The sequence below is a fragment of the Pogoniulus pusillus genome, chromosome 16, assembly GCF_015220805.1.
Source record: "Pogoniulus pusillus isolate bPogPus1 chromosome 16, bPogPus1.pri, whole genome shotgun sequence".
Lineage (NCBI taxonomy): Eukaryota > Metazoa > Chordata > Aves > Piciformes > Lybiidae > Pogoniulus > Pogoniulus pusillus.
This window is the reverse complement of record NC_087279.1, coordinates 7,900,251-7,924,321: the sequence shown is the minus strand read 5'-3', so window position 1 is coordinate 7,924,321 and position 24,071 is coordinate 7,900,251. Positions and strand designations below refer to the sequence as shown.

The window sequence follows — 24,071 nt, the reverse complement described above, 5'->3', positions numbered from 1 at the left end:
CTCTCTCAGCACAACTGAATACAAAAGACTCAAGTGGAAGGTGGCTCAAGAACTGACCTGTTCTGGTCAGGAGGAGCGTTCAGTGTGAATGCAATTAAGCTGTCAAGCTGAACAATCTACTCCTGAAAAATAAGTTCTACACATTCATGCTGAAACAGAAATGACAAGTGAAAGAAAATAGGTAAGAAGATGCCTTACCTGAATCATGGCCCCAATAATTAGGGTCACTTCCCTTGGCACTAGTCTAAATGGGGGAAAGACCTAAAACAGAAGATCAGTTGTGTCACAAAACCGTACAGATGATGTAAAACTGGGTCTTCATTTGCTTCATTCCAGTGAATGAAGCAGCCAGAAACCTAACTCATCCTTTGCAGTTAAACCACCACTATGAAATCTGAAACAGAGGAGCACTTAGGTCACTTCTAGGCTTCCTCTGCCAAGTTAATTACTACACAATAAAATAACCATAATATACTGTGATACTGTTCCTATTCATAGAATCATGCAGTTACTAAGGTTGGAAAAGATCTCTAAGATCAACCAGTCCAACCTTCTCTATGACCACTCAACCATGTCCCAAAGTGCCACATCTACCTGTTTTTTGAACACCTCCAGGAATGGTGACTCCACCACCTCCCTGGGCAGACTGTTCCAATGCCTGACCACTCTTGTAGGAAAGAAATTGTTCCTAATACCCAACGAAAACTTCCCATGGAAGAGCTTGAGGCCTTTTCCTCTTACTCTGTTCATAGACTCAACCAGGTTGCAAGAAACCTCCACGATCATCCAGCCCAACCTATCACCCAGCCCTACCCAAGCAACTAGACCATGGCACTAAGTGCTTCATCCAGTTCTTAGTTATTTGGAAGAAGAGACTGATCCCCACTTAGCTCCAACCTCCTTCCAGGGAGTTGTAGAGAGCAATGAGGTCTTTCCTCTGCTTCCTCTTCTCCAGACTAATTAACCTCAGTTCCCTCAGCTGGTGAGGAGCAGACCCTTCACGAGCTTCACTGCCCTTCTCTGGACACACTCCAGCCGCTAAGTCTCTCTTAGTCTGCAGTGCCCAAAACTAGACAGAGAACTCAAGGTGCAGGGCCACCAGTGCTAAGTACAGAGGCACAATCACCTCCTTCTAACATACACTTATTTTCCTTATGTTATCTGAAAGTATTTACTTCAATCTGTTGGGGAGCAGAGTTGATTCTCTGTCCTCTTTTGTCAGCAACAGTCGCCATGAGACTCGTCTGCCCAATGGCCATCCCATGCACTAGAAAAGCAGCAGTGTGGTCATCAAGAGCTTCACTGAGTGGGCTGCAGCAAAGAAACATAAAAAAAACCCTCTTAACACTCTGAAAACACATTAAAATAAACTCATCACTGAATAAATTACCTGAATAACAGATGCAAAGAACTTCTTTAGTGCATAGCAATTATGTAAGGATGACTTAGTGACTGCATCTTAAGCAAAATCAAGGTAATCATCATCTGCCTGCATGTAACATGGAATGGCTCTTTGTAGCCTGTGTTTTATCTTAAAAGGTGAATAAAACTTCACCAAAATAAAATCAGAGCACTATAGAATGCTTTGGGTTGGAAGGGACCTCAAAGATGATCCAGTTGCAACCCCCTGCCATGGGCAGGGACACCTCCCACTAGACCAGGCTGCTCAAGGCCCCATCCAACCTGATCTTGAACACAGCTTCTTTGGACAGCCTGTTCCACTACGTTACCACTCTCCTGGGGAAGAACTTTCTCCTAATGTCTGATCTAAATCCAGCTTCTTCCAGTATGAAGCAATCCCTCCTCACCCTGTCCTTCCACACCTTTGCACAAAGTCCTTCTCCACCTCTCCTGCAGCCCCCTTCCAGCACTGGAAGGCTGTTAACCAAACCAAACTCCAGTCACTGCACACTGCCATGCTTCCAAGCCAACACCTTCACTTTTTCTCTGCTTGTTCTGCCTATAAACACATTTGCAGGTGAATAATAATAAAAAATAATCCATCAACTTACACAAGTGAAACAATCTGAGATGCTGCCCTCAGTTTGAGATCCATGACAGAGAAGTATTTGGCCGGAAAAGGTTTCTTGGAATCATCCAGAACTCGGACATAAGCTTTAACTGTTTTTCCAATCTCCACCTGAAAGACAGGCAGAGGAAGTCACCTTTCATTAGAACTCTTTCTATTTATCAGCATAAACACTTTCATTTGGCTTTGCATCACCCTTGCAGTAGGGTGTTGGAGATACAGCCTCAAGGTTAGATTAGCACCGATCTTCAAGAATAACCTCTGCCAGCTCTGGTTAGTGTCAAATGAAATCAATAAAGTCAGGGCTTGCAGCTGGCACAGGTGCAATTAAAACAGCCACTTGGGCTAAGATGCACCCAAGCTGGCAAGGAAAAGGAGCTGATAGGTTTTTTGGTTCATTTTAAAAACATGATACCCAGAAAATGACCTTGGGGCCAAAGACTTGCTCTGATGCACTGGAAGCAATGGGAGGTGTCAGTGAGTGTGTTCATACAAAGCATGAACTAACACTGCTGGGGAAGGGCTGAGCTGGAGCCTGCTGCCACACAAAACACTTGAAGGACTTCGAGCCTAAAAGGGTTAAGTTAGGGAGGGAGGAATGCAAACACAGGGAGATCAGACTACCTCTCTGAGGTGACAGAGCTGCAGCAGAGGCCCCAGGCATGACATCCTAGTCTCTTGTACATACCTCATCTCTGTGTTGATGACCAGCACAAGGAAGCAGGGTGGGCTGGCTCAGCTAAAAATGCTGCTTCCCCAGTCACTAACCTTGTCAACGACTCGGACATACAGCTCCTGGATATCAGAGACAGTAATCTCTGCCTTGGCTGGGGCAGGAAAAGCCAAGCATAAATCATGGATCATGACAGTCACTGATCCTGCAAGCAGAGGCTGTACCTGAAATGCCAAGGGAAAATGCTGTTACAGCACTTGTTATTTCCACTTCTCTGCCACGCAGAGGATACAAGCTGGATCACTTTGAGGGCAGACACAGCCGATGAAGAAGTCTCCAAGCCTTAGACACAGCTAATTCTGCCATCAAGACTGTTTCTACTCCAGGTACCTCTGGTGTTCTCTCTCCTGTGAGGTGTCCCCCAAACACACAGCATGTATCACTCTTCATCACTACTCATTCTTCCCCCATGCTACCTCTCACACCCAGAAAAGCTGCTGTGTTGAGAGAAAGAGGCAGAGAATTTACCCTTGGCAGCTCCAGTAAGAAGTCTGGATCTGCTTTAGGTAACCTGAGTTTAGTTTCTCACAACAATTCACTATCAAACCATCCTGTATCATCAACTTGGCTCCACTGAGACCTGCCATGGCATCAGCCTGCCACATCAGCCTGGAACTTGCTGTTTTTCTACACACTGATGGATTCCATAGAAAGAAAAAAAATCCATGGGGCATAGTGGGATTTAGCCCAAACACAGCACAGAGAACTAACAGATTTTTTAGATGTGGGGGCCTGGGGATTTGTTTTGGTTTAAAATGTTTTTTTGAATGTGCTAACAAGTGGAGTATTCTCTCCTTAAACTCTGACAGGTAGTTAAAATAAATCTTTTTGTACCTCCAAAAGCCTACCTTGCTGGCACTGTTCCACTACGTAATGTTCACTGCTCTGCTCTACAATTATCTTGTGTGTATCAGCTAAAGCAGTGCTAAACCCACAGAGGACATCTGACTGAAGAAGCAGCAAGAGCTGAAACAGTGAACAATGTAAAAAAATCAGCTCATGTCTTCTGGTTTTATCCCACCTCTGTGCCTATCTGACTTAGGTGGAAAAATATTCCCACCTTACACTTCCAACAGTTAGAGACAAGTAAAAATGTTTCACCAATATTTTCCATTCTCTAAACAGTGAAAAAAAAGATATCAAAATCCAAGTTTATCATCATTTCACTACTTTATCAATGTTACCAATTACAAGTTAAATGTGTAAGTTCTGTAGCTGTCCAGGCAACTAAACCATTTTGTGTCACTTCCAGTTCCTAACGAAAGCTACAATGTAAATATTTATTGTTGCTCACTGTAGAATGTATCTCATATCCTCAGCCTGGATGAAGTTAAGGATCACTGCAGTTTAGTTGCATCTTCTAGTGGAGAAGTGTATTAAAACATAATGTGGAGATCAACATCAGCTCCTTAATAGAGATTTATTCACAACATTGAGGTGAAATACTGTGACAGCAAAATATCCTGAAATGGTGCTGTAAGAATGATTGGAAGGCTGCAGAAGCACTACCCTATGACAAATGTGGTGCTATGACTTGAGAAACTACTGGAGAGAGTCCAGCATAGGGTACAAAGATGCTGAGGAACCTTGGAGCATTTCTGTGAGGAAGAAAGGCTGAAAGTCCTGGGGCTGTTTAGTCTGGAGAAGAGCAGCTCCAGAGGGATTCTGATCAATGGTCAGCAACAGATGAAGTGTAAGAGGCAGAAGGATGGGGGCAGGCTCTTCTCACTCATGGCCAGCAACAGGACAAGGAGCAATGAGCACACACTGGAACCTGGGAGGTTTTATCTGAACAGGAGGAGAAACTAGTTTGGTGCGAGGGTGTTGGAGCCCTGGACCAGGCTACCCAGAGAGGCTGTGAAGTCTCCTCCTCTGGGAGAGCTTTCTGGGCATTGTGATCTTGGGCAAGCTGCTGTAGGTGCCTCTGCTTTAGTCAGGGGGTTAGACTGGATGATCTCCAGAGGTCCCTTCCAACCCCATCAGGATCCTGTGAAACCAATTCATCCTTTGAGTACCACTTCTGAACAATTCCATCACAGTATTTTCCATGTTGTGTTTATGAAAGCAAGAACACTGCACTGCAGTATTGCAGGGGGGAAGGAGCAACCTGGTGCTGGCTGCTGTCTGGTACTCAGTCCATGTATGCACAGCAGCTGTAGGCAAAGTTTCCTGTACTTGAAGCTACACAACAACTTGCCTGTGCAAAGGCTATCTGAAGGCTGACTGTGCCAAGCAAGTACATCCATGACTTAGTTACTGTCTGTTGTCCACATGGACTGGAGAACGACCAACAGTGGAGAATGTCACTGGAGAATGACATTCAGGCTTGCAAAGAGACATCACAGAACAAAACACTTTACTCACCAAAGCAATACCTTGAGCTTCCTCGTGAGACACTCTCACAACATTTGCAACACTGGTATTAATGAAAAAAAATCCAGAACCATCTTTGATGAAAAGTTCTGCCTGCAAAACCAGAGAAGCATCCAAGATTAGATGAGATCTTTCTAGCCCATTGCTCAAACTGGCATCCTGAGGCATCTTGTATTGGTTTTGATGTGCTTCTGCCTGTAGCTGGGAAACAGCACAATAATTCCTTACCTGTAGGTCAGGATGATTGTAAATGGAGACTTCAGTAGGGCTCACTGCTACATCTTCCACGAGTATCAGTTCAAGCATGGCAGACACTGGTGGGAGAGGCTGATACTGAGAGAAAAAGTTCTAGCTGTTAGAGCAAACCCCCAGAGCCGTAAAAAGCAGTTCTAGCTGTTAGAGCAAACACCCAGAGCCAGAAAGCAGCCTGGGCTTTTCACATAGCCAGGGAAGGATACTTAAAGCAGAGTCAGAGCTGGAGTAGCTTAGGTTAATGCCATGTCCACACAATCTGGTAACTGCATCACTGACCAGGACAAAGAGCGAAGCCTGCAGCTGACAGATGCAGCAGCAGCAGCTAAGCAGGTCTGACACACAGAGACAGGACAGGAACTCAGAGGTGTGCTCTAAGTGAACACAGAATGAAAAAGCAGAGAGGCAAAATGCTTGCTTCTACTGCAGGCTCATCTGTGTAGGCTTCTCCTTAGCAGCACACCACAAGAAATGATTCCTCCAGTATAAGGAGGAGATAGACACTGGAGCAGATGCAAGGTTAATCATTCCCTCATAACAACATTAACTTAGAAAGGGAAAATGGTTTTCAGAGGAAGTTAGTATCATGCACCCTAATTAGAATGATTTCCTTGATACAGAAAGGATCTCATCCTTCCCTAATGGCATAATAGGATGCTCCACTTAAATGTGGAGCAATGATTAGGACATCTTAATATATCACCCATTAGATTCTTATTTGGTCTTTTTGTCTGTAAGAAGAAGTGTGAGGCAGAAAGCAAAATCCAGCAGCCCATTCGTGATGTGCTTAAGAGCAGACTAACTGCCCCATGGAGCTGGAGCACATGGGACATCTACAACTGCTCTTCACCTACAAATAAGAAGATTCTTCCCAAACTTACAAGCAAGTAAGAGAACTCCAGTGCCATTTCACATGTGCATCCCACACTAAAACAGGACAAACTTCTCAGAACTGGAGGCAAAGCTCAGATTATTCACTTCTCTATCTCTAAGTGTGAAGAACATTGACTACTAATTTGAGAAAGAAGAGCACAGTGAATGACTGTGGAAGACCAAGTGTCCTTACTGCAACTGACTCTTCTTCAGACAAAAAAAAGAGGGGGTTTAGTAAGGCCAAGTGCAAGGTACTGCACCTGGCTGAGGCATGATGAGATTGAGAGCAGCCCTGCAAAAAGGGGCTGGGGGGTGCTGGCAGGGACCTTCAAGGTCCCTTCCAAAACCCATTCTCTCATTCTATTACTCTCTCAGCTCTGTTTCCATGGTATGCAGTCCACAACTGCATGAAGTCAAAACTCACCTACATCTTACTTAATAAAATTAAACAGAATTTCACCCCAGTGAAGCAGGATGTCTGAAGAGTCAGTTCCTCTGCATCTCAGGTTGTCCCAGAGGCTGAAGCCTCCCTTTACATTCCATTAAAAAGAAGGTGACACACAGATAAAATTGCCATCTGTTTCCATCTGCCTTCTTTGTTCATCAGCATCACTTTTTCCTGCTGCTCTTCCCTATGTTGAGTATTTACACTGAGTATGGCAGGGATTGGCTAATGACTTCTAAATTCAGAGCCTAGGGTTATGGCTGGCACCATCCAAATGAGTAGTCTCTCCCTTCTGCAAAATCCATGTGAGACCAAAGGAAAAAGGAAGAGCATCAGCCAGAGCCCAGCTTTTACATATGGTCCACCTGAGGATCTCAGCCAGCTTCTGCTTTGCTCATGCAGAACCTTTCTCCCCAGCTTTGCAGTAGAAATAATACATTTGCTTTCCCCAGTGACAGCTGCACTAAGCACATGGTTGCTTTACAAAAGGACAAGCAGCAGAGATTCACCAATTCGTTAACAAACTGCAGCTGAGTGCCCTTGCCCGGATGGTTCAAGAAACTCAAAGGAACAGGACTTGCTCTGGACCACAGCAGGTAGTGCAGAGTAAAGCAGGAGAAAAACATTGTGGCATGAATCTGCCTTCAGAAGTGGCTGCAGGCTGACTGGTTCTGACGTGACTCAGCCCCAAGGAAATACAGACACAGAACACACAACATGAAGCACCACAGGGAAACAGCAACACAAGCCCCGAGCACTGAGTACCGCTGCTTTCACTTGAGCTGCTTTCAGATGGGCCTGCTGGTACCCTGCTGCAGTGGCTGAGATGGCACTTGTTCCAGACTTGTGATGAACTAGGACAGTTTGCAAGCCTGGGATCAAACAAAAAAAAGACAAATTTGATGCCAGGGAAGAAAAAGGTGAATTGTAAACTGCTCATCTCTTCATTATCATTCTAACCAGACAAAGATTCTTTCTCTCCAATTGGGTTCCTAAGCATTGGGTTTGGTTATTTTTCTTCTGTAAATAGTTCACACAATGTTTATGGAGGATGAGCTGAGATACAGCTGCACCTTACAGTGACTTCTTTAAGCTATCTCTGAGATTACCAACTAGGTTTAATCCTTCTGCAAATAACGAATTGTTCATGGAAACCAAAATCATACCATGCATTTTCTTCTGACCGCTTCCATTGTCTTTCAGAGTCAGCTCCATTGGCACTCCAGGCTCAATATCAGCCAGGGACACTTGTGTTGACTCCCAAGTAACACCAAGAGAGCTGAAGTTATCAAATTTACTGCCCTGCTGGTCATACACAGCCAAATCCAAGACTGGGTTGCGATGGCTTGAAACAGGAACCTGGATAAGAAGGAACACGTTGAACGGCATGGACACAAGAGGAGACTTTAGGCATTACAAGAAAACCAGAAGGAGCATGCAGAGTTCCATGAGATTTACTAGAACCTCCTCAGGTAAGTCATGGTCATTACAAGGAGATGTCACTAAGCTGCACTTCAGCTGCAAAGGGCTATTTTGGCAATGTTTGTTTTTCTTAGCTGGTGAATCACCTTCAAAGAAAACTCAAACTATACAGCTCAATTAGGTCATCTTGGGGATTCAGACAAGCCATGAGCACTGCTGTCACTTTTCAGAGGAGATGGCTCAAATCTGGGGTTCCTCTTGTGAAGTGATGAGCAGTACACTGATGGAGTCTGACACATAAGGGAGCCAGAAAAAAAGGTGAGCTCTGAAGAGACTTAGACTCATAGAATTATGAAAGCTGGAAAAGACCTCTAAGATCATTCAGTCCAACCAGAACTCAACTACCGTGACCACTAAACTATGTCCCAAGTGCCCAGCACCTCCAGGGATGGTGACTCCACCTGCTCCCTGGGCAGCCCATTACAATGCTTTCTTTCTTGCAGCAAAGAAAATTTTCTTCATATCCAACCTAAACTTCCCCCAGCACAACTTGAGGCCATTTCCTCTCATCCTGTCTCTAGTTACCTGGGAGAACCAACACCAGCCCCATTTCAGGGAGCTGCAGAGAGCAATGAGGTCTCCCCTCAGCCTCCTTTTCTCCAGACTAAGTCACCCAAGGTCACAGAACGGTAAGAGTTGGAAGGAACCTCAAAAGATCATTCAGTCCAACTCCCCTGCCAGAGCAGGATCACCTATGCAGATCACAGAGGAACACATCCAGTCCTTCACCATAAGGGTGGTGAGACACTGGAACAGGTTGCCCAGGGATGTGGTATGTGCTAGTTTGAAGCTAGCTAGAATATACAGAAATATACAAGTTAAAAGGTAATACAGAAACAACTCCCCTCCCAGGAAACTAAGTCCCCATGAGGGGCTCTCAATCACCCTTCCACCTTTCCCCTACCCCTCAACCTACCCTGGGCAGCCCATTCCAATGCCAATCACTCTCTATGGCAAGAACTTCCTCCTAACATCCAGCCTAGACCTCCCCCGGCACAACTTGAGACTGGTGTCCTCTCGTTCTGTTGCCAGTTGCCTGGGAGAAGAGACCGACCAGCATGTCCTCCTGCTGGTTCACCTAAATCCAGCTTCAACTAGATCCCTTTATAAACCTGTTCAGATGACCACTGTAGGACACTCACACTCAGAATGCTCACTGCAGAAGCAGGCAATGATCCCAGTGTGGCCCACACCACCCAAGCTACCTCTACCTTTGCAGCAGATCAGATTAAGTGGAGGTCCAAACACTGCTATTGAAGTTCTGAGAACGCAATCTCTTCCTGTTACTTCTCAGACTTACCACTTGCTTGTTTTGTTGCAGCAAAGGGCAGGAAAGATCAAGCTGAGGGCTTCCATAGACGGGAGTCAAGGTGAGGCGCGAAGGCACAGCACAGATGAACTTCACGGAGACAGGCTCGACAGCTGGGAAAGGGTTGGTGATGGTGGGGCTGTTCCCAACAGCTAAGGAAATGACCTGTATGGAAACAGGCAGGTGAAGAGAGGCAAAAGGACTACTGAGCTCTGACACCTTCTGGTTCACAGAGCAGTTACACTCTGCTGGCATCAACAAGGAAAAACAGGACGCTGAGGGATCTCCAGCACCACTATGACAGAAGATGTAGAAGGAAGTGCATCCTGCAAGATTAGCTCTAGAGCATTATCCAAGTGCTATTCCTGGGAGCTTTTCAAACCATCACAGAGTGGTTTGGGTTGGAAGGGACCTTAAAGATACACTAGCTTCAACACCCCCTGTTATGGGCAGGGACACCTCCTACTACGGCAGCTTGCTCAAGGCCCCATGCAATCTGCCTTTCAACACTTCCAGGTGGAGCCTCCACAACTTCTCTGTGCAACCTGTTCCAGTCTCTCATCACTTCCATGATGAAGAATTTCATGTCTCATCTAAAACAAGCTTCTCCCAGTATGAGGCCATCACCCCTCATCCTGTCACTCTAAGCCTTTGTCGAAAGTCCCTCTCTAGATCTCCCTGTAGCTCCTTCAGGTACTGAAAAGGCTGCTCTAAGGTCTGTCTGGAACCTTTTCTCCAGTCTGAACAGCCCAAACCTTTTCAGCCCATCTCCACAGCAGGAGGTGGTGCTCCAGCACTCTGATCATCTTTGTGGCTTCCTCTGGACCCTCTCCAACAAGGTTCAAGTCCTTGTTGTGTTGGGTGCTCCAGAGCTGTACCCAGCACTCATGTTCATTACAAACAAATGATTAACACAATAAATCTCGTCACTGAAAAAACTACCAGGCAGGTGCTTTACTCACTGAATGATAACAGAGCAGCCCAGAGACAGTATTTATGGTCACCTCAGTGTCTTTAAAAATGTCTGCTGATTCATTTCACATTATTTATTTTAGCCCTTAATAGAATTGAGTGGATGTAAACACAGAGTAGGCTGTTCCAGCAGGCTGGCTGAGCTCTGGTCACCTGCCTTAGCCACCCAGGCACTGAAGACAGCCAGAGCCACGCCTGTACAGTCATAATTGACCCCAGAAGATGTTCTTCCTGTTTCAGTGTGTCCTTACAGAAGTAGCTAGTTTGTGCAGTGCCCACTGAGGAGACCAGTTGGAAAGTTTGGCAGTCACACCAAAATGCTCAGGTCTTGCAGAATTAGAGGGAGAAAACATTTGCTCAAAGCTCAGTGCTTTGTAGACTGGCCATAGTGAGTGACACAGTTGTGTGGTGGAGAAAATGAGAGCAGGTGGAAAATGATCACAGCTGCTATCAACATCAGAGCAGCAAATTCACAGGGCTGACATTTGTCTCAATAAGCAGAGCTTCACTGGAAGGTAAGTTGGGTAAAGATGAGCAGGCCACACAAATGAGTCAGCTCACTGCAGTAACCTTCTGCTACGATCCCTTTTCTACCAGCTGAAGCTGCACTTTTTAGGATCCACTGCCCACATTCCACCACAGAAAGCTTTTGTGGCTTGGCTTCACGCTGCAATAAACCCAGCACAAAACTCTCTGGAACCTAACCTCATGAAATGCTCACCCTACAGCCTGGTCCAGTATCACAGCGTCCAAACACCACCCTCACCCAGGCTCTTCACTGGGACACAAGGTGTGTGGTGCCATCAACCCATCTGAAGCCAGCTCTATGTCATCTTAGCTCAGTGCTTCATGAAGGACGACACAAACACCTTGTGGCACTTACTTGTTCTCCCAGGCTTCTGCAAGAGACTCTAACCCAGTGTTGGATGTGATTTCGAGAGGTGGGAGCATCAAATAAAGACAGGCCAACGCTGCCTGCATCCTCAGTGGTGACGTTCCTGAAGAACTTGGAAGGTTCTTGCACCCATGGTCTAGGGCCTCCTTCAAACAACATCTCTTTAGAGGAACCCAGTGTCACTAACGCCGCAGACGGAGGATCAACAGCCTGTAATGAATTCAGTACAAGTTAAGGACTATAGCTACACAGTTTGGTAGCACTTGGCAAAAGAATCACAAAATGCTTTGGGTTGGAAGAGAGCTCAAAGATCATCTTGTTCCAAGTCCCTGTTCATGGGCAGGGACACCTCCCACTAGACCAGGTAGCTCAAAGGACCTCAGCCAACCTGGCCTTGAACAGCCCCAGGGAAGTGTCTCCCTGGACAACCTGTCCCTCAGTGGAAAGAACTGCTTGCTCATCTCCAGTCTCAATCTCCTCTCTTCCAGCTCAAAGCTATTGTCCCATATCCTATCACAAGTCCTTGTAAAAAGTCCCTCCTTGGCTCTCCTGTAGTCCCCTTCAGGTACTCACCCCCTTTCTGGTCTCACCAGAGCAGAGTAGAGAGGGAGAATCACCTAAAAAGAGACTTCCTTCTGAATGGAAGAGCCACTTTTGTTACTTGATCAGGCTGTAATTTTTCCCCACCCAGTGGTTTGTAGACATGGCTACTTAAGAACAGTTCTGCCAAAATGATCAGTGTCACCTCCAAGAATTCTGTTGCCAGCCAGTTTCTATTCAATGGAACCACAAATCTGAAGCAAAACATTCTCAACACATCTCTCTTGCAAAGAATTACAAGAGAAAGATCTTTAAGATGCTCTCCTGAGCACATTCTACTCTTTTTTCCACACAGACAGTGCTTTAAATGAATGAAGCCACGTCAAACTTCACTTTCATGTGACAGTGCTCTCTCCAGCACAGTCCTGGCCATGTAATTATTCTCCTACACAAGCTTTACTTCAAACCTCCACAACAAATTCTCCACTGACGTGTGTCACTGGGACAGCCTGTGCTGTTCAGCATCCCAGCAACTCGCCTGACATTTTAATTCACAACAGTAATCATTTGCAGCTTGTGCTCCACAACATCATATTCCTTATATGTTTAGGAAGAAAGGAACAGCAGCTCACATCAAGGCTGGTCCCATTCTTTCCCTCGTGCATTTTGGTAGGAAGGGAAAGGGCAAAGGTTGGCAGAAGTGTTCCTCATTCCCCTCTCTGCCTCCCTGGTTATCCTCCTGATATAAAGATAAAAACCCAATGGGAAAATATGAGATATAGTCTCAGGTGCCTGCCTGCCCTTAAACTGCTGCTTCAAAACCCTGTAAATACCTCAGGGTTGGGGATTAGGAAGGAAGGGACAGCCTCTGCTCACTTGTGCCTTGGGATAGGACAAGGGACAATGGAGGCAAACTGTAGCACAGGAAGTTCCACCTCAATGTGAGGAAGAACTTCTTTACTGTAAGGGTGACAGAGCACTGGAACAGGCTGCCCAGAGAGATTGTGCAGTCTCCTTCTCTAGAGACTTGGAACGGGCTGCCCGGAGATGGTGGTGGAGTCACCATCCCTGGGGCTGTTCAAGGCAGGATTGGACGTGGCACTTGGTGCCATGGTCTAGCCTTGAGCTCTGTGGTAAAGGGTTGGACTTGATGATGTCTTGGTCTCTTCCAACCTTGGTGATACTATGACTTTCCAGCCCTGTCTGGATGTGTTCCTGAGCCACCTGAACTAGATTTTCTGGTCCTTCTCTGGCAGGGAGGTTGGACTGGAAGATCTCCAGAGGTCCCTTCCAACCTCTAACATCTGTGATCTGTCTCCCACATTTTGTGTTATAATTATTATTAAATGGGTAACTGACAGTGAAATGCTGCCTTGCACTTTTGGGCATCATAAATATTTCACTCTACAGAAAGAAGAACGTGGAAACCACTGTTCTCTGCTTCAAAGAAAAAAAATTCTTCAGTGAGGTATCTAAGCACAGATTTATTCCTTTTTAAAGTGCACTTCATATCCCTCCTTGTCACCATGCAGTAGCTCTGGTAAGTACCCCAGAATCATTTAACTGATGTATGAAAAGCAGCCTCACGACATCTCGAGAGGCTCTGCTAAGGAATGTGAATGAGACCACACAAATGAACAATTCCTAATTAAAAGCATTTCATCTCTCACACTGCTGCCAAGGACAGGAAGGTTTACACACTTGCCTTAGGATATTCTCAGCATCTTCAAATTATTATACTCAGCACTTTAAAATCCTTGACCAAAAAAAAAGGCACATTTTAAAAGTAAGATCATCAATGCAGCTCAGAAATTTGTACTATTTGCACCATTTTTTGGTCCAGGTTTGGGAGAAAAACTCTGGTCAAATGTGGCAGAGTTCACCTCAGCAGGCTCACTGCCAGGCATCTGAAGAGGCGCAGACCTGAGGCCATTGCACCCCAGAGGGGATCTGATCAAGGTCCAGCAAGAGCTAAAGAGTGGAGGGCAAGAGGACAGGGCTAGACTCTTGTCAGTGGTGCCCAGTGACAGGACAAGAGGCAATGAGCACAAACTGAATTCAGGAGGAGAAACTTCTTTGGTGTGAGGGTGCTGGAGCCCTGGAGCAGGCGCCCAGAGAGGTTGTGGAATTTCCTTCTCTAGACATAGTGATCCTGGGCCAGCTGCTGTGGGTGCCCCTGCTTTAGCAGGGGGGTGAACTGGATGATCCCTAGAGGTCTCTTCCAACTTCCCCATGCTGTGACTCTAACACAAGCTCACTGTTTCATGTTTCCATATACTAACCCTCTTCTTCCTGTTCTCTTCAGTGAGCTGCCCACCAGCACAATGACCTTCTCCCATTTGTGCAGCAGTTTCTGCACTGTGCAGGAGGGATCATAAGTTGGGTGAACTTCCATTTGCTATCATGGACAGAGAATTGTGACTGCTTCCTTACTAAGCCAATTTTTAATCACTTGAAATGGACACTCACAAAACAATCTGAGGCTCACATCATTCTACATCCATTTACAGTCTATTAAAACATAATTTAGGAATTCAAGTGTGCTGTGTAAAACAAGATACAGTCCTCACTTGGATGAGGGCTGACTCCCATTATCACAGAATCAAACTGGTTTGGGTTGGAAGGGACCTAAAGATCACCCAGTTCCATCCCCTGCCATGGGCAGGGACATCTCCTACTAAGGCAGGTTGCTCAAGGCCTCACCCAGCCTGGCTTTCAACACTTCCAGGCTTAGGCCCTCCCCACTTTTCCTGGGCAGCCTCTTCCAATGCCTCACCACCTCATGGGGAAGAATTTCCTCATAATATCTGGTCTAAATCCAGCTTCTTTTGGTTTGAAGCCACTGCCTCTTGTCCTGTCACTCCAGCCCTTTGTAAAAGCCCCTTCCCAGCTCAGCTGTAGCTCACTTCTAATCCTGCAAAGCTACTCTAAGGTCTGCCTGGAGCTGTTTTTTTCTCCAAGCTGAACAACCTCAACTCTCTTAGCTGTCCTCACTGCCAAGGCGCTCCAGCCCTTGGATCATCTTGGTGGTCTCCTCTGGACCTGATCCAACAGGTCCATGCTCTTGGGTTGTGGGTTCCAGAGACACAGGACTCCATCTGGGATCTCAGCAGAGTGGAACAGGGGAACAGAATCCCCTCCCTCCTTCTGCTGCCCATGCTGTTGGGGATCAGCCCAGGGCTGGGAGAGCACAGTGTTAAGCTTCTCATCACCCAGCAACCCCAAGTCCTTCTCTTCAGCACCCTTCCCTATCCAGTCTTTTCTCAGCCTGAATTTCTCCAACCTAGCTACAGGACTTTGCATTTGGCTTTATTGAACTTCATAAGGTTGGCACTGGCCTATCTCTATCCTGTCTATTTCTTTGCATGGCAGCATTTGAGACTCTTGCTAAGTCTGAAAGAGTGGAAAAGACATCAAAATCCCTTTCCACTTCAGAAGCTGCAGCATCCTCTCACTCATCTCTGCAGGCAGACTCTATATATGCTCCAGAGAGCAAGGGTTAAAGCATGATTGCCCAAAGCAGTCCAGCGTTTTGTTCCTGTGAACCAACCACCCACTGATCTGTTTTAAACACACTCATTGCATAAGCTGCTGCTTGTCTTGTAAGAGCACCTGAAGTGATGGATTGCTCCAGGAACAGCAAAAGCAGGCTCACCTTCAATGGCAGGTAGGCAGCTATGGTGATGCTGGCACTGAGGTGGATGTGACCACGGGTGTAGCTAACAACAAGTGCTGTGTATCCTTGGCTTTCAGCTTTCACACGGACCCCACTACAGAAATCAGCAGCTGGCTGAAGCCTTCCTATCAGACAAACCAAACAGATAAACACACATTTGGAGGGAAAGGGGCAGGCATTTTAGTGTCAGTTCAATGTGGCTTTTCTCATCAGCACTCCAATCAGAAGTAGAGAGGTGTTCTCTGACCAAAGGGGTTAAGAATGTTCACTCCTCTCATCTCCAACCCGACACCTACCAAAGTATCTGTGGCTCACAAACTTCCTTTTCACACATTTTCAAGACAAGACATGAGTCATTACTCTGTGTTGGAGGCTCCAGAAGCAGTGGTGTGGACACAGAGCTCCACACACCACCTTCTACTGTTACTTCTATAATTCTTTTAGTGCTGCCTCCGTAATTCCTTTTCTGCTTTGTTGATTTTGAAGTGAAGACTGAGCTGCAGGACATCTCCAGGAGGTACTGTCACCAACTGGGGCAGATTTCGTACCTGACCTTGACTTAGACAGTGTAAATATTTAAGCTAGACCTGACACAGTTAGCAAGGCTGCCAGCCTCCACCACTCACAGCGGCAGCTATGCAGAAGTTAAGGCAGCTAATCACCCAGAAACAAATAAAATGACTCCGATTCCCACCTCCTAAGTGAAGCACCTCCGTAGGGATACTGCCTGCAGCAACTGGGACAGTGATTTCAAGGAGATAACTGGCTTAGTAACATCTCAATTTAACTGTCAAAGCAGGGAGGGGGATCAAATCACCTTGAAGTGGCCTGAACACACCACGGTTTTCTACCTCCACTAAGAGGTCAAAGTGTGAGCAGTCGCTCAGCGGCACAGTCTGGCCTGTTTCAACATTTGTCAGGCCAGTAACCCTCAGAGGCAGCTCCAGCACCTGGCCAACTCGTGCTTCAACTCGACACGGTGCGAACTCCATCCCACTAGGTTCAGTGACATACACCTGGAGGAGGAAAGGAACACAGGACACAAAGCTATGAACACAACACCCACAAAAAGGGACCAGGAAACACACCAGAGGACAACAGGATTCAGAGTGATCTCAATACAATTAGCCCTCTGATTCTTCAACCAAGAATTCATAGAATGGTTTGGGTTGGAAGAGACCTTAAAGATAATCCAATCCTAACCCCACTGCCATGGGCAGGAACAGCTCTCACTAGCCCAGGTTGCTCAAGGCCTCACCCCTGGGCAACCAGTTCCAAAGTCTCACTGCCCTTGTACTGAAGAACTTCTTCCCAAGATCCAGTCTAACTCTGCTCTCCCTCAGCACTCCCCCTTGCCCTATCACCATCTACCCTTGTAAGAAGTTCCTCCATAGTTTTCTTGCTGGACAGAAATAGACTTTCCCTGCAGTCATAGCTGGTATGTGCATGAAAAGGCCACAACTGCAGAATTTGTGATTCTGATTTGCTGCTTTTCCCACGGATATTGAAGAATCCACCCCAGCCTGACTGCATGTTCAGCATCAAGCACTACAATCAAAGCTTTGCATCTGCAGTAACTTCATCTGCAAATGACTTCTATTGAACCACAAAGCAGAGAGTTAAAACTGTGATCGTGGTGGAGCAGATTCCTCAAACTTGCTCACTGAGGTCAATAAACAGAATTCTTCAGAGTTATCCTCTGAAGGATGCAACTCCAGCACAAGAACAAAGGCATTCAAAAATAACCTATTCAGATTGTGCACTACACTGACTCTGAAAGCTCACATGAAGAGAAGTACTTTTTTTTCTGTCTTCAGGCTTTGACTTATGTCTGAGGATAAGAAGTTTTAACTGAAAAAATCTTCATCCCTATATCTCCTGCTAGTAAATGTCCACTGCTAAGTAGCAGCACCCTGGGTTGTCCATCAATTTCAGAGCACATCTGTAAAGTAAATCCTGCACTAAATTTAGTCTGTGTCACTACTTTAGAGTACTTCACTTGTTATTTCCAGTCCAGTTCCCCTCCAATTCCTCTTGCTAAACTGACAGAAATAATCTCAGCAGAGACACAAGCTAATTTGCCACTCGAAACTCCACCATTAGTACAGTTTTATAGGCCCCATTTAAGCTCTGAAAGGCCACCAGAAAGTCTCCCTGGAGTCTTGTCTTCTCCAGGCTGAACAACCCCAACTCTCTTAATCTGGCCTCACAGCACAGGGCTTCCAGCCCTCCCAGCATTGCTGTGGCCTCCCCTGGCCCTGCTCCAACAGACGCCTGTCTGTGCTGAGGACTCCAGAGCTGGCCCCAGCACTGCAGTGGGCGCCCAGCAGAGCACAGTAGAGGGGCAGAATCCTCTCCCTGCCCCTACTGTCCACGCTGCTGAGGATCAGCCCAGGACAAGATTGGCTCTGGACTGTCAGTGCTTGGTGCTGGCTCATGTCCAAACTTACACCCAGCAGTAAACATCCTTCAGCCTTCTGTACGGAGGGGAAACAGTCAAGCAGCCACCTCTCGCCCTGCAGGCAGCATTTTTAGGCTGGCCTCTCTGCTTAGATGGCTAGGCCAGTACTGAATTACCACTTCCCTCTTGCACTCAAAACTTACAACAAAGGAAAACGACTTGCCAAGGACATCAGGAAAACAGGGGTGAAGTTAATGCAGTGGAGAGAGCTCAAATCCCCAGAAGCACCAACACAAACTGACCCCTTAACCTGCCACAGGACAGGCAGGGAATCCGCTTGGGAAGGTTCTGGAAAGGGGAATGCCTGTGGCATTCTCAGCTGCTTTGCCATTTCCAGCAGCCATATTCAAGAGTAAGAGGGAAAATGAAAAGTTTTACCTTCATTTCTCCATAGTGCAGTGAGTTTTGAACATCAACTGCCTGAATAATGCTGACGCCAATATCACTGCCAGTTGTCATCACTCCTTTGACTGTCACTGTAGCAACTGACTGGTTGGAATAGGACCAGCTGAAATTGCCACTCCCACCACGAGCCTGGAATAGAGACAGAAAATCTTTCAAGTACCTTATAAAGTCTGTGGTTCTCACCTCTCTTAGCTGTTGAGCCTCTGAATATCTTATATGAAAAGCAGGGACCTGCTGAGCAAGGACGGTGCTGTTGTTGAGGAAACATAAACAAAAATAACACCTCAGGACTTCCAAATAAGCCAAGTGAGGAAAGAAAGGAGAGCATCATTGCCCTTCATTTTCATTTCAGCCTGTATGGTTTTAATTTCTTTGACCAGTCACAGCATTTCCTCTACCCCAGTGCATAATAAATGAAAAATGACCAAGAAGATAAATCCTCTCTAGAAAGACAGTGTGGAAAAGAAATACAAATTAGGCAGGAGCTTGGCTAACAGCTTTCAGGAGATGCCCAGTGCTGGGCTCCCTAGTTCAAGAGAGACAGACAGGGAACTACTGGAGACAGTCCAGGAGAGGCTATAAGGATGCTGAGGGCCTGAAGCATCTCTGAGGAGCGAAGGCTGAGAGCCCTGGGGCTGCTGAATCTGGAGAAGAGCAGCCTGAGAGGGAATCTGATCAATGCTCAGTAAGAGCTAAAGGTTGGGGGCAAGAGAACAGGGCCAGGCTCTTCTCAGTGGAGCCCAGAGACAGGACAAGAGACAATGAGCACAAACTGGAAAGCAAGAGGTTCCTTCTGAACAGGAGGAGAAACTTGTTTGGTGTGAGGGTGCTGGGGCCCTGGAGCAGACTGCCCAGAGAGGCTGTGGAGTCTCCTTCTCTGGAGAGATTCCAAACTCCTCTGGCCACTGTGACCCTGGACAAGCTCCTTGGAGTGCTGCTGCTTTAGCAGGGAGTTGGACTGGATGAGCTCCAGAAACCATGAAACAGAAATACTGACTTTTTAGTAATTCTATGGAGTCCCATCACATTGCCATACAAAGCAGCTGCAGTGCTACATTTTTTAATCTAGCAGACAGTTTGGACTGAGGAGAATAAAGGGAAATCATCTTCTCTTACTGTCTGATCACCATCCACAGCCTGTTAGCTGAGCTCCACAAACTGGCACCAGTGACAGTTATGCCCTCAGTAGAAAACCAACCTCCACCTGCTTGACTGATGACCCTGCACTTCACTGCCCTACAGGGGAGGCAAAGAGGGAAAGGGCAAAGGTTTGGTGGCATTTTTTTACTCCCTCTTTCACTTGCAACAAAATCCATCTCATTAGCACAAAAATGAACAAAGCAACCAACAGAAAACCAGACAGCTGACAAAGCAAACACTAGAAGTCATTCTGATACCATCTGGAAGGACTTGCTTTAGCTATAAACAGAATTTGGCTAGATACAAATATCCCTTTCAACTTATTTTCAGAAGGAAAAAAAGTAAAGAAAGAGTCAAGTCACCAATTTAAACCAGCCTGACTCAGAAAGTGCCAAGCAGGATGCAAACACAGGTCTACGGGCAGCAGCAAGAGTCAAGCTGTGTGTTACTGTGAACAGCCACTAGCATTGCTGAGCAGGCAGCCTGGGACAGCCTTTTCAGTTTTAGTAAATGCAAAGAGAACAAAAGAGGTTCTATTTTTAATGAAAAAAGCCCACAGTGAAGTCAGAATAGAGATGCAATTACTGGAGTAATACATGGGTGAGAGACTTGATATATGCAAGATGTAATGAGACAAGACTGGAACTGTAAGAGGTGGCAAGCAGAAAAACACATTTACTGTTCCTGGTTGGGAAAATCCTAGCAGAAGTTCTGAGGAAATAGTGAAAAAAGTGTCTTTGGAACTAAGACTTTTTACCACACTCTGCTGGTGTGGTTTGGTATAGCATGAACTAAACCAAACCTGCCACATCTAAGTACAAATGACGAAGCTAAACTCAGTGGTGCCAACTCAGATTTACCCTAGAGAATGCAAATGCATCCCACTGAGATAGATGTGCTCACACACACACACAAATACATACATCCCACTGCCTATTTTGTACACTGTTTACTTGAAAACAGGCCCAAAACTCAGCACTGCCCAATGCTAAAAGCATTAGGATCTGGGGTAAGAGACATCTAGGGAAGCACACTGATCTCTGATCACTGGAAGCCAAGCCATTTGCTCAGGAAGTGTATGGAAGGACTGGCAGCATGGGAGCAAGAACTTCAAGGAAAAGGTCCCTTTAGAAGGGGAGACTGTCAGTGAAACTGTGGTCTCTGCCTCCTGATGACTTGTTATTAGAATCACAGAATGCTTTAGGTGGAAGGAATCTTTAAAGCTCACCCAGTCCAACCCCTCTGCAGGCAGCAGGGACATCTGCAACTAGAGCAGGTTGCTCAGAGCCACAAACAAGGAGTGAAGACAGGAGGTAAGTCAGGGCAGGGTTATGTCTGTTGGTTTCTCATGTGCTTGTTTTAAGCTACACTTGTTTTCAACTCCCACAGCTAACATCCCACTAAATGTCCCCAAATGAGAGCTTTTGGATGTCACTGTGCATGATGAATCCAAAGTTAACCAAAGTTACCTGGGTGGTGGGTGACAGGCCTCACTGTGTCTGTACACAGACACTCCTCTGGCATACCTGTATGGTGTACTGGTAGGCTCCTGCTTTGGGCTGCCAAGGAAACGTCAAAATGCTGGGTGAAAGAACTATGGGCTGGTAGATTTCAACATCTTGTTGGCTTTGCACTGGTACTGGTAATGTATACACACCTCCATCCTACAAAAAGCAACAACAGGGTATTAGAAATGGCAGCACAGGGCTTCTTACAACTCCAGAGTAGTCTCCATGTGCAGCAAAGCTGTTGACAAGACCTAAGAGAGAAAGGAAAACTGTTCAGGGGCACTTGTGAGCAGAGCTCGGCACAGTGTACCGCTGTGTTAAACGACTACAGAAAAGCATTTCAAAGGCAAATAGCAACAGGAAATGTATTCTTCCACTATTCCCAGGTTTTAAGATCTTGTCTGGAGAATGGATTCAGTAGTTCCACACCTGCATTTACTTTTCTCCTTACACTCTGCAGCAGGTGAAGAAGAAACTGACTCTAGAAGCCCCACTTCTCAGCCCACCTGCAAACACTGGCCTTTCCATCTTGGTTGTGAGTGTAATGCCATAACCCTCTGGCACAACATACTGCTTTCTTACTGGAGTTTGAAGGAAAACAGCTCTCAGGTGACCTCATTTCATTCAAGAGCAGCTCTCCGCCACAGAGACTGAGCATGGCTTATCACACACAAGGACCTACTAAATCCCACTCAAGGAGCCACTAAAATGATTTCACAGCAAAGGTGAGGTGTTGAATCTTTTCAAATTCCAAGCAGAAGCAAATCACTTTCACAGCACATGCTCTAGTCAGCCATACACTCAGCAGCCTGCCCAACCAGCAGAAAGATAATGAATATTAATCTGAAGAACTCTGCAGGCTGATACACTTGGCAGGTTTTCATTCCAGCTTTGAACATCACTAACCAAATGACAGAGAACTTTCCAAATCTAACTAAAGGCAGAGCAAGGCCAGGCTATGACATTGATGATCCTACCACAGTCAGTTGTAAAATTCAAAGGATGGGACCTTTGCAAGTATCTGCCATGAGAAGAATCAGTGCTGTGCAGCACTAATTCAATGGGTGGTTGCCACACACAGCAGCAAAGTCCCATGGTTTTTATGTTAAGCAGATCCTCTGCTGACTTAACTGACAGCATTCCTGAAGCAGAAGTTTTAAAAGCTAGCTCTTAATCTGTTTAAACAAAGATGTCTTAGGCCCATGTAATCCACAGAATCATGGAGTGCTTTGGGTTGGAAAGGCCTTAGGGATCATCTAGTTTCAACTGCCAGGTTCTTCTACACCAGGCTGCTCACCTGCCTTCCAACACCACCAGGCTTGGAGCCTCCAAAACTTCTCTGGGCAACCTGTTCCAGTGCCTCACCACCCTCATGGGGATGAATTTCTTCTTAATGTCTAATCTGAATCTTTAGGTGTTCTTTTACTAGGTCAGTGTTAAGCCCTAATATCTTTTTTAGGCCCATCAGTAGAGGAGAAGAGTTCTTACAAAACCATACCTGATCTACGACCGATGTCAGTGCAGCATCAATAACAGTCTGGCCCTTCTTTATTGCTTTCACATAGTGGTATGATCCATTCAGAGAGGACTTCAGCACCTCAAAATACTCTCTGGACAGCTTGGTATTAATTCTGATATTCTAAAACCAGAAGGTATTGCCACAGTAACTGCCATTAATACCGTGCAGACAGCTAGATTCACATCAGCAACAAATCAATGAGAGAACAATTCTTTCACAGTAGAGTTCAGAGAAACTTAGTAAGATTTTTTTCTCTATGGAGGTTTTCAGCCTTTGTATCTTTTAGACAGAGCATTAACTCCACAGAAAATAGCTAGCTTTAAAAATCAGCAGCAACATGTAATCATTCAGGCAGTGCACCAATATTTATACCACTAAATAATTCATATCTAACAATCATTCCTTAAATTTGTCATTCTTAAACACAAAAGAAGTAAGAACACACAAACATACTGCCTCTGTGGCATGCTTCTGAGATCTAGTTGCAACTCGGGTCTCTACCTCAGGAAGCAGAGAAATGCAAATAAAATAACACACATACACTCAACATTCTGAAAAGCAAGCACTTGATGATTATTTTCTGCTTGCAAATGAACCATTTCTGGTTTGGTTTATTTTCTTCAGATCAATGCATATTTGGTACTTACTACCTACAATTCATTTTAAACTTCTACACTGTGAAGTGTCTTCATGCCAGCTCATCACCCAAGCTCTTCCCCCAGCCAACTGAAAGGAAAGAGGTAGCTCCTCAGAAGCTTACACCTTCCTTACACCTGGTTCTCTGGTAGGACAGCTTGCCTGTAGGTGTGACACTGTTTGAGGGGGACTGCATTGGCACAGCTCTCCAGCAGTCACACTGGTCGCCATTTCCAGTGCAGTACCTGTGCTACATGTTTGAACTGAGTCGTCCATCCCCTCCCATTTTATTTTATAGCACTCAGACCCCAACAGGCACTTTCACATCAACCACCTACAGCATTTCAGTTAAAAAACAAAGAGAGAAAAGAAGAAGGCAGGAAGCAACCTGCTTTGAAATGCTCTAACTCAATGTTAAGTGAGAAAGTACTAACTACTTTCGGTGAAAGGCAGCATTTAGGAGACAGACACACAGAAGCAGATCAACATCTCAACTTACATCAGATAAATACACCTTGTTGCTTGATTTGTCATACACTTCAACTGTAATCTCATAAAGTCTGCCCGTTTCTAGGACCCATCTGTCTCCTGGATGAATTGTAAAGCCTAGAAAACAGGAGAGACTGAGTAGTGCAGACCAACAGCTCCTTATAGAACAGACAAGCACTTTGCTATTGCTGTCCACACTTTGCAGGTGCACTTTCATTGTTTTCATCTGCTGAATACAAAACCAGAAGAAAATATCCAAGTATTTATGCTTGTTTAGTAAGTATTTACTGCTAAACCTATTTCACACTGAGCTACTACTGTGAATAAAATCATT

General features: G+C 45.7%; 1 protein-coding gene across 1 annotated transcript in view; it reads right to left on the bottom strand.

The window, feature by feature from the left end:
- NUP210 (nucleoporin 210) overlaps nt 1-24,071 on the bottom strand; it is a 71,016-nt gene that overhangs the window by 22,589 nt on the left and 24,356 nt on the right. The window contains exons 9-24 of the mRNA XM_064156309.1: nt 23,748-23,854; nt 22,592-22,732; nt 21,112-21,249; nt 18,419-18,574; nt 16,397-16,595; nt 15,559-15,704; nt 11,352-11,573; nt 9,488-9,661; nt 7,872-8,064; nt 7,471-7,577; nt 5,364-5,468; nt 5,127-5,228; nt 2,798-2,926; nt 2,013-2,140; nt 1,176-1,311; nt 199-261 (exon numbers count right to left, since the gene is read on the bottom strand). Of these exons, the coding sequence (XP_064012379.1) occupies nt 199-261; nt 1,176-1,311; nt 2,013-2,140; nt 2,798-2,926; nt 5,127-5,228; nt 5,364-5,468; nt 7,471-7,577; nt 7,872-8,064; nt 9,488-9,661; nt 11,352-11,573; nt 15,559-15,704; nt 16,397-16,595; nt 18,419-18,574; nt 21,112-21,249; nt 22,592-22,732; nt 23,748-23,854 (2,246 nt within the window). The remainder of the gene's footprint in view (nt 1-198; nt 262-1,175; nt 1,312-2,012; nt 2,141-2,797; nt 2,927-5,126; nt 5,229-5,363; nt 5,469-7,470; nt 7,578-7,871; nt 8,065-9,487; nt 9,662-11,351; nt 11,574-15,558; nt 15,705-16,396; nt 16,596-18,418; nt 18,575-21,111; nt 21,250-22,591; nt 22,733-23,747; nt 23,855-24,071) is intronic.